The sequence below is a fragment of the Vidua macroura genome, chromosome 3 (assembly GCF_024509145.1).
Source record: "Vidua macroura isolate BioBank_ID:100142 chromosome 3, ASM2450914v1, whole genome shotgun sequence".
Classification (NCBI taxonomy): domain Eukaryota; kingdom Metazoa; phylum Chordata; class Aves; order Passeriformes; family Viduidae; genus Vidua; species Vidua macroura.
In genome coordinates this window covers 61,564,703-61,579,448 of record NC_071573.1, presented here as the reverse complement: position 1 = coordinate 61,579,448, position 14,746 = coordinate 61,564,703, and the positions used below count along the sequence as shown (strand labels likewise).

The following is a 14,746-nucleotide window of genomic DNA, read 5'->3' as shown; positions in this document are numbered from 1 at the left end:
TGTGCAACTCTAATATTCTTAATGTTGTTACACTTTCTCTACTTTTTCCCCAGATTACAGAAATGCTGAGGTTCAATCCCACTCTTTTTCTGAATTGTGTTCTGAACTGCAAAATTATAAGGAAATAGCAATTTCTCTGGGCCTAAACATAGCAAAAGTAATCTTTTATATAAGGACCATTTTGCTTAAGTACTGAGACCACATACTGCCTGCTCTTTCTTAATTCTTATCCAAAGAAATGTAAATTTATTCAGATGTCTAATTACTGTATTTGAGATATAGTAAACAAGCAGATAAGAGGGAATGTAAAAGAAGGACAGGAAGAATACTATGATAAACAATACACAGTCATCTTGGTGCAGAATGTCTCAAAAAAGGATTAGGAAACAAAAAGAAAACAGTTTTACCTGGATTCCTTCTTGACAGAGCCTTTTAAATATAGTAAACAGGAAGATAAAGGTCCCTGGTCTGGGTGTTTAAAAAACCCCTCACCATAAAGCAAAAGCTAAGCAGACACTTGGAAGAAATTGGAGAATTATCAAGAAAGTCACCAACCCCCCTTGCCTAGCCATAACTCAGTCTTAACTAAAAATGTATTCATCCCACAGGCAGGTAGCCTGGTTTGTTTTTCTGACCTCTTTCACCTGGCAATACATTCAACATACAGCATGAGCAGAGCTGTTTAGAATTTTATGTATTACTGCCCACAAACCTGTTAGTGTAACAAGATAATGATAAAATATGAGTTATTCCTAAACTACCAAAAGTACAACGATGGGCTTATCGTCCTTTCATTCTCGGTTCATATTTTGTGTCTTATAGAGAAGAAAAGGCATCCTCCTCATTCATGGCACAGTGCTGAAGAAACTAATCAAGATTTCTGCAATGAATTCACAAATCCCTTTTACCCCTTCTTAATTTTACCCTTTCTTCTTCAAATCTCTTTTATTTGCACAGATGAAATGCTGCCACCATGACAGAACTCAATTCTCAACAACAAGACAGTAACTAATGTGGAAGAATATGTGAGAGGACTAGGGATCTTCGTGGTTTAAGGACTTATTTATTACAAAATTGTGATCCCAGTATTTAATGTTGTCCTCCAACAAATATGAGAGCAGTTGCTTTTCCTTTAAGGACAAAGGAGTAGTGCATTTTTGCCTCCCCTATATTTCACAAATCAAAATAAGATTATGTTGTTTTCCCATTTTCAAAGTATTATTCAAGGCAAGAAATTCTCCAAAACTACTTTCCACTACAGCTTTGTTGCAAGCATTACACAAGTAGTGCCCAGGAAACAGCACTTGGTAAGAACTTAACAGAGTGTCTATTAGGTAATCAACATCAGTGTTGCTGTGCACTTCAAAAGTGAATAAAATTGCAATTTTATTAGGGAAATAAATAAACATTTACCAACCTCATTCACTTGTGTGTCCTCTGGGGACTGCCTAATATACAAACTTAGTAAATTTGAGCATTTTCTTTGGCTTTTGCTTCCACTTGCTAATGCTGGGGGTTTTTTAGGTTTACATTCACAATGCAAATGCTTCATGTCCAAGTGCAGTGGGAGTTTTTTGTTGTTGTTTTTTAATCACATATGCACTTCCACTAAAAGACAATTTTCTAATTCTTTCAACTTCTTAATCTCAGAATATGACTGGCCCATTAATTATTTAAGGCTGCTTTTTACTTAATAGCTGTTTAAAGAGATGGATGGACAAAATAATTTCCCAGAAACTCAAATTATCTAGTGCTTGTTTTCATTCCCATTTCCATTCTTAAGCAAACAGAGAGAGATGTTTATGCTTAGCATCTGGATACTATCACTATGCAAGCAAAGCAATCCAACAGATTATTCCAGTATTCCTAGGGTCTGCAAATGTCATTATTAATCAGAAATGTTACTCTTTCAGGTTCACAGCCTCGTCACATAGCCCATAAAGCTCAGACCAAGGATTTTAAAATACATGGTTTCTGTCAATCTGAAAGTAATGTACCGACTCCCCTATTCTGAATTCTCATAAAGAACATCTGTGCAGTCTCTCTAAACAAGAGCATAATCTTGCCCTTCCAAAATGCTGGTGATTTAACTCAGCTCCTTGATCAACATTTGACAGAAACACCAATAAATCACCAAAAGGATTGAGCATTTGGAGTATAAACCCAAAAAATACAGGTAAGTGAGCCAGAGGGAACAACCACGACCCACCACCCCCCAAAAGGCTGTTTAGTATATCCATTTCAATGCCTTTAAAACAACCTATAAACTGAGTCTGGTAGTTAGCTGCTGCTGTGCAGACAACAGGATACACAAACTGGCCAGGAACTCTCTCATCCCTGGAAAGAACTGCAGACCTGGAAGCACTTCATACCTTCAACATGACTCAGAAGGAGCTGTTAACCTACCCTACAGTTCTTAACCAGCTCAGCATACAGGTATTTCAAATGAAAGGAGAAAGAGGTGGGGGGGTGGGGGGGGGGGGGGGAAGGAAAAAAACTACTGGGAATGACACACCACCTAGGAATGCAACACTTTCCCACTTATGTAAGAAGAATCAAAGCATTAAACTATTAAGCTAACTTTATCAAAGAAAAAAGTCAACCACAGTGGCTAATAACAGCATATAGAGTAAATTACTAACAGAAGTGATTTAAAACTATTAAAAGTTAAAACAAAAGCCAATTTGATTAACAACTTCTCACTTCAGGTTTCAGCCACCTCAGTCAGAAAAAACCCATCTTTAAATCTTTACAAGCTGTGACATTACACCCATCTATTTAGCCTGTGCCTACCAGGAAAATTATAATCCCTTTCATTGCCAAGCTTCGTTTCAACTGATTCAGAAATCCAAATCATTACACGCTAGGAGTTTTGTTCTCACCTGGAAAATGTCTTTCCACCCTTACATATCTACTTACATTCTTATAAATAAGCAGGGCAAAGAAATAAAGGATTTTATTTGTGGTGGGGGTTGTGAATAGTTTGTCATGCTATCTGAAAAGAAAGGTAGCAAGAAAGGAAAACCAACCCCGCAGAGATTTACAAATGCAAAAAAACTTAATATAACTAGACCTTTTGCACTAAACAAGACCACACACACAAAGTATTCATATGCTGAAGAGCTGGCAAGCCTGCAGAATTAGCTTGCAATTTCTAGTATATTCACAAATTGAGTCAGGACTGATTGCGGGTAAAAACTAACTGCAAAAAGAATATTTGTTTGGCTTTTCTGAGTTGACTAAGGAAAAGACTGAAAAGACCATTTTATTATACTTCTGCTGTGCAAGAGTGGAAAGCCTCTTTAACTGGAAATTTACTAGCCTGAAAAGTGAACATGGAATGAACCAAACAAAGTTGTCACATCAACAAAGACAGATACAGCTAACCAGTTAAGCAAAGGAGCACACAAACACTTCATGAAAAGTGATATTTATACTCAACTATTTCTTTATATTGTTTATACTTAACCATTCTGAATAAGGAATCTCATCTACCTTCCTTCACTAATGGCACGAAACTCTAACATTAAACTCTTCCAACAAAAACCAAGGAGAGCCAAGAAGATTTAAAAAGGAGCGGGAGGAGGATGCTCAAATGCGTGTTTAAGGTCGCTTAAAGATTCACCGGCCTGGGGCTGGGGTGGGGGAGGGGGGAAGGCGGATGCACCACCACAGGGACAACGAGTGTGAGAACTGTGGGGAAATTGACAGTCCACTTCTTTCTTCAGGTATGGGGGAAGGGACTGTGGGACTGAGCGTTTGGTAATTTCGAGACTGAACTGGGGGTTTTTGTTTATTTAACATTATCTTTAAATCAACACCATTATCTTCTCTGGAAAACTTATGACAAATAGCACTGAAGTTAACACAACAATGTTTTGGTATGTACTGTCTTTTTAAAATGTATATGCATACTTGACGATACTAATTGGAGAGATACCTGAAAAAAAGTATATATAAACGTATTTCTTCTAAGGAATCAGACGTTGAAAAAAATATAAGACTGCCTTTGGTATTTTTATAAGAAATCATCCTTTTAAAATATTTTAAATAGAGTAATGGCAGTTAGCACTGACAACCTATCTAGTCATGAACTCAGTCAATTTCTTCAACACTCTCATGGCTGATAAGTGCTTTCACATTTACAAAGAACAGGCAAATAGGGTGACACTGGGAGAACCAAGATAACTGATAACATTTTGATCTTACTTCAGCCTAATACCACAGAGATATGATACAGATATAATGGAGTGTCAAAATATAAAATCAGAGCATTTTTCTAATTAATAGCAACAGGTCAACTCTCTGCTAGGTCTTGTAATTTTAATTTTCACTGTAGTGAAGAAGACAAAAGCAGTCTAAAATTTCAGTGCTTCAATACTTTTCTTTTTTTACTTAAAACCATAAATCACTTAAAACCAGCAAATACCATAAACCACACTACAGGAACTCACAAAGAAACACAACTTCTATTTGAATAGAGTAATACAAAAAATAGTTCAAGAAGTCAGTTATCCAGTCAAATATTTAACTCTGAGCAGTTTTGAATTCATTTGAACTACAGCCACAATTATTTTTCACAGTATTTTTTTCTTCTGGTTAATATTCATCAGTCATTTTTACAGTTACAAAGCAAGTGTTTACCAACAAAAGAAAGCATACAACTCCACCTCAAAATAAATTGAGTAACCAGTGTGTAATAATTAGAATGAATATACCATAACTTAATTGCAACAGAACTTGGGTTTAAAGTATTCAACAGCGTCTCATAAGTCAGTAGAATTAATTTCATGACATGGTAGTTGAGAAATGTCTTCTTTTGCTACTCAATTAATAAACATAATCACATGGTTTTAGTAAGTGGCAACAGAAGTAAATGACTTTCTGACAAACTGAAAGGTCTAATCTTTCATACACTAACTAACACAAATAGCCTCATATTACCTTAGTACTAGGCAAAGAATTGAATTTTTTCACAGCACCTCAAGAAATCCTCAAGAAATTGAATCCCTCAAATCTTTTACTGAAAATGCAAACAAAACTTTCAACTACATGGCCTCCTAGTTAGAGTGACTCAAAACTACAAAGTTGGTATGTACTATAGGTGACTTCAGCTGCGTAGTTTGCATAGTTTTAAACTACTGGTTTAAAGCCACCTGTAGTCAAAGCTTACCAGGAAGCAGCACAAGGTAATGACCTTTCTGACCTACAAAATTATGTGTAGAAGGATTTTATTCTCAGCCAGATGATACAAAATTGTCACCAGTGCCATTTACCACTGCCCAGTTGGCTCACGCTGGCCTTTAGAAACGATGGCCATTTTTCCCTTTCAACCCACATTCACGTTTCATGAGCAATCCTATTAAAAAACCCCATAGGATGGTCAAGGACAGATCATGCACAGAAAGAATGTGAAATCACAGAAAGCAGCTTTAAACCAGTTCCTGCTGTGCCCCAAACTGGGTGTCACAACATCCTCTACTTCTAGCCATGTATCTAGGTGTCACCTCCACCAAGTCCTCTATTGCTTGACATCACAATTATTCTCTACTAAGTGCTATGAATAGGCCACTCCTTGTTTATACAATTATATAATAAACACTTTAGCTATGTATTATAACAAAAGAACACATTTCAGCCCAGTTTACTCAAAGCTGCATGTCAGAAACACTAGCCTAACGCTGTCATCAGTTGGTGTGCAGTCAGCCAGAGCACAGCCTCAAACACCTTCACCCAGTCTAACCCCTCCAGCTCCAGAGTGAGCACCAGGCCTCTCTTCCCACCATGTCCTCCTGGCTGCTCTTTGTAGCTCCTTGGGTGGGTGAAGTGCTGGCATGGTGAGCAGAGCGTAGATCCAGTGTGACTCAAACTAGTGCCAGGTTCACCTCACATGAGCTGCACTGCGATCGCAGCTGTCAAACCAAGCCTTCCTACCATCAGCCCTCATCCTCCCTTATATGTCAGGTTTAGGTGGTTGCACATCTGTCAGTGAGCTAATAGGAAACTAATCCCAAGCCCCATCTTCCCTTCAAGGAGATTCACATAAAGCTAAACCAACTCACCCACAGGCCACTTGGTGGCCACACTTAGCACAGCCAAAGACCTGAGAGCCACTCAAGTGGCTTAATAGCATAGGCAGATTGCAAATGAAGCTCCAAATCGGAGCACACACTTCTGGGAGCAGCACTACAAAGGCATCTTTTCATGACAATGATAAGCTATGACAGATGGGACTCCATCAGCACCTGAAAACACAAGGCATGTCCTAATTGACTCAGCTAAGAGAATTGAAGTAGTTTTTTTGGAAGCTTCCTATTACACATGAACGGGATCTGTGTTGCAAAAGGAAGAATAGAGATTTCACCAAAACAGTTGCTGACACTCGGTCACATACCAGCTCCTGAGAGGTGAGATGACCTGGACGACTACTGGATAGAGATCGTAAAGACTCGAGAGCAAGAAGCAACGCTACAGCAGTGCTGCACATCTCTGTGCATGTTAATCCAGGTACTGCCAATCTTTACATGTAAGAGGATGAACTCCTTCAAACTCACTTGTATTAACAAGAGCATATCAAGAAAGAGAAAGAGGCAAATCATGGTGGTAAGCATTTAACTCTCCCAAACATTCAACATGAGGTCACAAGTCCTTCAAGAGCCTTGCTCAAAATCTCTCCTTCCGCCAAAAGGGCTGGTTAAAGACTCTCTCCTTCCCAAGAGTCCTGCTGTCCACTGGCACAGCCATTCCACAGACTATCATTTAATGCAGTATCTCAGCTCTTCTGTAATGAAATAGTTCCATAAAAGTGTCAGTTCACAACCAGGAGTGAGACAAATGGTCAAAAAAGCCAAGCAAATGACAGGAATGATCACACTACGAATAGTGAACAGAAATCATTATTAAGCACTATATAAATCCATCAGGCAGCTGTCTCATGGACGCTCTGAGCAATGTAGAAGTGGAACAGAAAGAGAAGGCTGATAAAGGATAAAAAGAAGATATGGAATGATAGCTTCACAGAAGGTGGCTACAACTAGACTTTTCTGATTAGAAAAGGCATAGTTGAGATAGTTGAAAAACCCTATGTGGCATGAAGAAGGTAAAAGGGGAGAAATTATTATTCATCTTTTCATACAAGAGCTAGGATATATGAAATACAACAAGCTATTTCAAAAAACAAAGGACCACAGCTTTTTCCACACAACTTATAGATTCCTTACCACAAAGCAAGATAAATACTAAAAGCAATAGAGGCTGAAAATGTCATTAGGCACAATTATGGTTACACAGTCCACTTGCAGTATAAATTAACAGCACTTTGTCACTGTGGCAGTGACAGACAGTACTCAGAGGAAGTCACTCCTTGCCAAAAATCCCCCTCCCCAAGTGCCCACCATCAGAGACGAGATAGGTGGACCTCTCACCTCATCATGTGCAAATTTCTTACCTCACCCCCACCCTTGGGATTTTTATATTTTTTATTTATTATTCTAAGTAGATCTTAAATAAGAGCAAGACATCTCCCTTGTTTTAAGGTGCCCTGTGTATATCACTTCCACATTAATCAAGCAATACTGTGATTCTCAGAAAAAAAGGGACTAATTGGGACTTCCAGGGTCATTGTGTTCTGGGTGCTTTCAATTTCACATGAATCAGTTAAGTTCCAATTAAAAAATTTATATCCACTGTATAAGTGTAATATGGCACCTGAAAATGCAGATAGGCAAGTGATCTGTGAACCCACAGTGCCATGGAAGGAGCTTGATATATAAAAGAGAAGAAAACATTTGAGAACAAGGTGATGAAAGCAGGAAAATAACTTCACTTCTAATTTCATTCATTTTCCAGGTAAGTTTTCAATACATTTGAACAGCTTGATGGGAAATAAAAAAGCTACTAGTAAGTTCCTTATACATGCATGCCTATCTGCACCAGTGTCTCCTGTACATCTTGCATACATGCAAACTATAGTAGATTCAAGATAAAATATGACTGAAGCATCTTTTGCTGTTCTGGCAGCAAAGAGCTAATTTGAGTTTAATTACCTTAAAGTATTTTGAAATGCTTTCAAAGAGCTCTCCATTTCTTCTACAACATGATTACAAACAGTAGATATGCTGGTTAAAATTTTCAAATATTTCTCAATAAGTATATTGAATGGAAAAAAAAAATCTATAAAACAAATAATATCTTCTATTTTATTGTATCAAATTTCTGAGTTAGATTCACTCCCAAAGACAGACTTTAACAATTTTATCAGGGTAAAGGAAAAATATTAACTTAGAAATATTTACTCTTGCATGCTAATTTGTGACACTAACTACTTTGCATGCAAAAGTCTAAGGAATAACTGTTCTAATAAATTATTTGAACTCATAAAACATACAGTGTTTTTTTATGCTTAACTGTCCCTATGGTCTGAAGTATCATAGTTAAATAACTTCAAGTAAGCTGATGCATCTAAAGTTTTTATCCTCATATCTTTTATTTAGTAATTAAAAACCTCACACACTTGCACAGACACCATCAGACACAGTGCAATGCATATTTCTATCAGTCAGTTGACAAGCCAGCAGCATTCTTCAAATTTTTTTGAATATTCCTTTTTCCCTTCAAATTTGAAAATATGCAAATTGCTAAAAATAAAATTTAAAAATATATACATTTAAAGTGATTGAGTTGTGAAAACAAGCTGAACTTGTTCTTTATCAAACTGTAGGAGTTGCAGATGAAAGGAGGTGCTATATAAGGAATAGCTAGACTTCAACAGAGAACACACTGCCAAAACATTTTGGCCTAGATTCTGACAGGCACGCACCCAAGTTGAAGGGTCATGGAAAGCAGCGGTGTAAAGCAACAATCTACAGAGACCAGAAAACATTACACTGCGGATTAGTGCTGCGGCTGGGGGGAAGGGGGCAGGGAAGGAGGGCAGAGAGAAGCTGCTTGGGATTTTGTTTGCTTGGGGGTTTTTCACTTGAAATCTGGGGAGAAAAACAAAAGATACAATGTCTCGATTATGTGCGATGGGGGCGGAGAAGATATACAAGCACAATTTCTAAGACAGCAACAAATTATAAAATGTATCTTGCTCTTTTTCCGAAGTTTCTGCAGCTCCTTCTGATTTGCTTTCACGGAATATGTTAGAAGGAAGAACAGACGGCAGACTCTCACACACAGCTCCCAAAGAAAGCCAACTTTCAAAAAATTCATACTCTGTAATTTGATTAGACCCTTAATAAACATGTCAAAGTTTTTATGAAGAATTTTATGAAGACTTCTGGATCTTGCTATCGTTCATGCTCAGGAGAAGTACAGAGCATCATAAAAAGAAAATAAAAATCAAATTACAATGAGATAGAGATTTGTGAAAGGTCCAGACTGACTTAATGCCCTCACTAATGACAAAGGAAAAGTAACAGTTTTCAATTCTTGCAATTCAGAGGAGAAGAATATTAAGAAAAAGGGAGCTGAGAATTAGCTAGGTTTAGTTTAACTTGGAAAAGCACAGGCTGTTATATTACGGTGAGGAACTTCTCATTGTAGGCTAGAGAAAGGCTCTCACTGGCACTTATGAACTCAAACCTTTGTGTGTGCACCCACTAATACCAAAATAAAGAAGTTTCATCAACAGAATCACAAAGACACATGCACACTCCTGAGACTGGCTTAGAATAAGTAATGAAACAAAGTTTGTGGCAATTATTAAATTCAGTAGGGCATAGCTCCACTTGTGGATATCAAATGTATTTAATAAGAGTGCAAGAACCATACCTTAAATCAAGCACAATGACAGAACCAGCTACTAGCAACTGTATTTCACTAAACCTGCAAAAAGGTCTGAATGTCTCTAATCAACAAACCTCTGACTGGTGCAACACATCAGTATTCTTGATACTTGGCCATAGAAACTAAAGTCTCTGACATAGAGAAAGCTGCTGACATGCTATACACACACACCAAAAAAAAAAAATAATCTTGTGTTTCCTAGATACAATTGTTCAACTCCTTGACAAGCTTCACCTACTCTGGTCAGAAGGATATTGAACATTCTTTTCCACTTACCTAACACATACCCCACAGTACCAACCTGACTGCTTGTACTTGCAATTCAAAATGGGCTGCATGCCACATTTTCAGCATAAAATACCACAGACCATATAAGTTATCAGAACTTCCTACTCTCCTTACACCAGTGAACAAGCTTATAAAAAAATCTTTATGTAAGTGTTACCTTTGGTATTTACATTAGTCTGATGAGTTAGGAGTAAAGCAAAAAATCACTGGTCTAACTTAACTATGGTTTTGAATGAAAAGATATTATGCATGGGAATATTTTATTTTAGCTGTTCCTACAACATACCAGCAGTGTAGATGGTACATTTCCCTTCCCCTGGTAAAGGGCTCGTAGGTGCTTACGTAATTCTACAATTCGGATACAGAGACATTAAATTATACACACCAAAGTCAGACACAAGGATGGATGTAAGCTGCTCAGACCAGCACTCCTTCAGCATATTTCTTAACCAATGACATTTCAAATGTCTCAATTAAAAACTAATTTATAGGAGGATCAGGAGGAAAAGAAGAAACACCACTGACTACATATCAGTCCATTAAAGTCTCAAGAGCGTACATACTTTTATTAATGGCAGTTTTCAAATCAGTATCGTATGATAAAGATCTCAAATGCCTGTCCAACTGATGCACCCGATGCAACTGAAAGTACTATTCAAACAAGGGGGGGAGGGAAGAAAGAAAAACAAGAGCGTTAAGTCTATTTCAGTCAGTCAGTCCTTGGTGTAATACTTCACGCCGCAAACAATAAGAACACGTTCATAATAAAGCTTCACCCAAGCAAACGAAGGGTGCTTCATAAACTACAGCGGAACAGGTGGGGGTGACGGTTCGGCACACGAGTCCCCAGTGCCCCCCGCATTACCCCGTCACAGCACGGGAGATGCTGCCCCCTCTTCCAGGAGTGGCCGCTCCAGCCCCCGGCTCTCTGCCCCGAGGCTCCCCCGGGGCCAACAACTCACCACCGCGCCGGCCGCAGCTCCCACCGCCCGGCCCCGCGGGCTTTAATTCCGCAAAACCCCGCGGCGCTGGGCGGCCAGGAAGGAAGGGGCGAGAAATTCGCGGCTTTCACACAAAATAGACGCCGACCCTATCGGAGCTTTCCCTCCCGTTTGTCACCCACCACTCTTTTATTAATGTTGGGAGGGGGGATCCGGTGGTCGGCGGCAGCTCGTGTCTCCCCGCCCCACGCCTCGGGGCGAGGGGAGCGGCCGGGCTGCGCTCTCCACGCCAGGCAGGGAAATGCCGGGAAAAGTTTGAGCGGGGGAAGGGGCGACAACAGCTCCAACCCCGCTGGCACCTGGGAGGCCGGCCGGGGTTGAAGGAGGAGGAGGTGAGGAAGGGGAGTTTGTAAGATGCCCGAAGCCCGCGCTCCGCCCGCCCCTGCGAGCCCCGCTCCGGCAGCCAGCGCACACGCGTGGGTCGCCCACCGCGCCTCGCAGAGCGGAGGGATTGGGGGTGTGGGGCAGTCCCTCTGCAACCCCAACGCCGCTCCTCGGGCGGGAGCCGAGTCTCAGAGCAGTGCGACCCTTACCGACCCTCTCCCATTCCTTCTCCTCCCTTTCCCAGCAGGCAGCCCGGGCACGGCGCGACCCCGCCGCTCCGCCCGCCCTTACCTGGGCGCGGAGCAAGAACTCACCTGCCGAGAGCTGGGCCCGGGCCGCCCCGAGCAGGGCGGGCGAGCGGCCGGCCAGCAGGGCGAGCGCCGCCAGCAGCGGCAGCGAGGCGGCGGCGCCGGCCCCCCTGCCCATGCCGACTTGCGGAGAAGTTTCTGAAAGAGGCCGGTGCTGCCCCGGCCCGCGGCGGCGGGCGGAGCGCACCTCGACCGCCCCTCTCGCCGCGGCGCCTCGCCAGGAGACCCCCGCGCCGAGGGGCGCCCGCTGGCCCCGGGGCCGCCCGCTGGGGCAGCCGTCTGCGGCGCGACGAGCGCGGCGGCGGTGGCACCGATTCCCCTCGTACTCCGGAGTTACTTTGCTGCTGGGCGAGTGGGGCGGGAGGGAGGAGCCGAGCGCGCACGTCCAACCCCCGCTCCCCGGCACTTGGCACGGGGAATGTGGGACTCCGGCCCGCAGCCCGGCGCGGGCGCAGCGGCGCCCGGCAGCGCCTCCTGCTGCAGGCGCGGGGGCAGCACCGGCTCGGATCGGCGCTGCCCGGATCGCCTCCGCTCCGCTCGGATCGGCTGCCCCTGGCGCGGCGCGGCGCGGCTTTCCCTGGCACAGTCCGGCTCGGCTCTTCTCCGCCCTCTCCGGCATGGCGCAGCCTGGCTCAGCGCGGCTCCGCTCGGCTCGGCTCGGCTCAGCTCGGCACAGGAGCAGCTACAGGCGGTTGTGCGAGCCCCCCTCTCTCAGCCTCCCACCTAAGGGGAACCTGCTGCTTCTAGAGGAGAAGGGGCGGAAGGGAGAGGGCGCCGGCTGAGCCGCCGGAGGGGTGGGAGGTCGGGGCAGGGAGCGCGGCCGGGGGTGGTGGGTCTCGGGCGCTGGTTTCGGGAGACGGTCCCCACGCCTCGGGTGGGATCTGTTGGCTCTTCCCGCTCTTAGAAATGCGGTATGGATCGAGTGGCGAACGTGGTATTATCAGCGCGCATCAAACAGCCTGGCTGTATCATCGAGTCAGGGTTCGTGTTTTTGCTTTCTTTGGCAACAGTTGTCTGGCTCCTAAGGCCAGTAAAGGCTCATTGTTCTCAGTTGGAATGGTAATAAACAGTATTGCCATTATCCTATCATTTCCACGCGTGATCACTATCTGACCTTTCAGACAGGTCTGTGTGCAGCTGTGCGACTCTGACACCCGTGGGTTGTGACAAAGGATACTCTCTCCTGATCCAGACCCCAGGTATGCCATGCCCTATAATAAAGGCCTTGTTCTCTGTTTCTAAAAGCACTGCAGGTCCCTATGCTTCCAGAGCTTAGAACTCCAAAAAGCATTTGGAATAACAGAAAAAGTCACCAGTGCTGGAATTTATGTTTAAATAAGCATAATTTCCTCAAATTATTTTAACTTATTTTTTACTAGATTTTCTTTTTCGCATGGCAGCTTGTAACTAGAGATGTTGTATAATGATTACAACTGAACCTGAAACCACTGGAAACTCACAGGTTTTATTGCAAATTCGAAATTCAATCCAGGTTCATCAAAGGTTTGCTGTGATTCAAAATCCTTTCCAGCCATTGTCTGGCAATTGAGAGGTTTACCTTTAAGCCCCACAAGCCCTTAGGTTTTCACAGCAGAAAAACAGTGAATCACAACATGTTATACAAAATACCATGTCATTCACACACGCCCAGCACTAAAAAAATTCTACACCTGGAAAACCCTGTCCTTCCTTTGGGTGGAGTGGCTGAAAACCCACTTGCATGCTTACCCTGAACTGTAAAATGATGTGCTTCAGTGAACACTGACTCTTTGTTTGAACTTCAAGAAGAATGGGAGCTGTGTGAGATGATCTCATGACACCCAGTATTTCAGGAAGGATGGGCCATGTACCAGATGGGAAATTTTTCTGAGCAAGGTGAAAGAAAGAAGTGTGCCTTGCCCAGCTTCTGATGCCTGAGGATACATGACCATTTCTGTTGCTAATGAAAAAGATGTACCAAGTCATACTGGTGTGAGGGAGTATGTGAGTATCTGATGCCTGCCTTCATGCTGGGAGCTATACAACTAACACTGTAAAAGTGGCCTCAAGCCAGATAACTCGTGAGTTGTTTGCAAGGGCAGAGGAGAGGAAGACTAATGTCTCCTTCCCCTTTACCTCCATGACAGGCTTGCAGCTACCTCCGGTGGTCAGAACTGCAGATTGTCACACCTGGAGTGGCGGAGAGGTTGTTAGGTGATGGTGAATGTGCAGCTCCAGGTTGTTGCTTATTTCATTGCTCTGAAGTGATGGATCCACTGATGATGTACAATCATCTGGGCTTTATCCAAAAAGCTTACATATGTTCCAGTAGGAGTCTCTTGCGATTTCATCCTGTCCCATTATTCCATTACTATTAAAAGGCAATGAAAAGTATTTTAATTGCTACTCTTTCCTTGGCTAGAGAATTCAGGCTTGAGGGGTAGAGGTGAGGTGTGCATGTGACTCCTCTTTTCCCTCAGGTGTGTGTGCATCTGTTGAACTGTTATGTGTAGTTCACTGTATGTGTCCTTCTACCATGCTTGGCATCCTGACAAATACTTACACATTAGGTTTGAGATGTTTTTTATGCTATATGACATGAATGGATTTATTTTTACTCCAACTTTTATATTTTTAGAGCTCTAAATGTTTTACAGTTTTCACCTTTTCAATTAAGAGCAAGCAAATCTATATTAGCTGTCATGTGTCTTTTAAAAACTGTCTGAGCTAACAAACGATATGTTAAATGAAAGTCTAATATAATAGCAGAAAGATGGAGACACCCCACAGTAAAATCTTTCCATCCAGCCTGAGGGCTATTTGGAACTTAAGGAAGGTATGGTCTTTATCTTAATAATTGCAACATCTAAATAAAGTGCCAAATAAATCTCTGTCAGTTTAAAGAAACTGGTTCTGAAACTCTACTATATGCCCTCTTTGCATTCCCAGTTAAAACTTTCCCATTATAGTTTTGGGTGTTGCTAAGCCTGTCATAACATATTTTTTTAACACAGGCTATCACTTAATTATATCTGTAGTGACTGACAGATGTCTAGC

At 42.2% G+C, this 14,746-nt stretch overlaps 1 protein-coding gene across 5 annotated transcripts in view; it reads right to left on the bottom strand.

Annotated features, from left to right (window-relative positions):
• Positions 1-11,939, bottom strand: part of PTPRK (protein tyrosine phosphatase receptor type K) — a 382,123-nt gene extending 370,184 nt beyond the window's left edge. For all 5 annotated transcript variants that reach the window (XM_053973378.1, XM_053973379.1, XM_053973381.1 and 2 more), the window contains exon 1: positions 11,717-11,939. In XM_053973378.1, coding sequence (XP_053829353.1) covers positions 11,717-11,828 — 112 coding nt within the window. In that variant the 5' untranslated portion in view covers positions 11,829-11,939. The remainder of the gene's footprint in view (positions 1-11,716) is intronic.
• Positions 11,940-14,746: the final 2,807 nt, after the last annotated feature.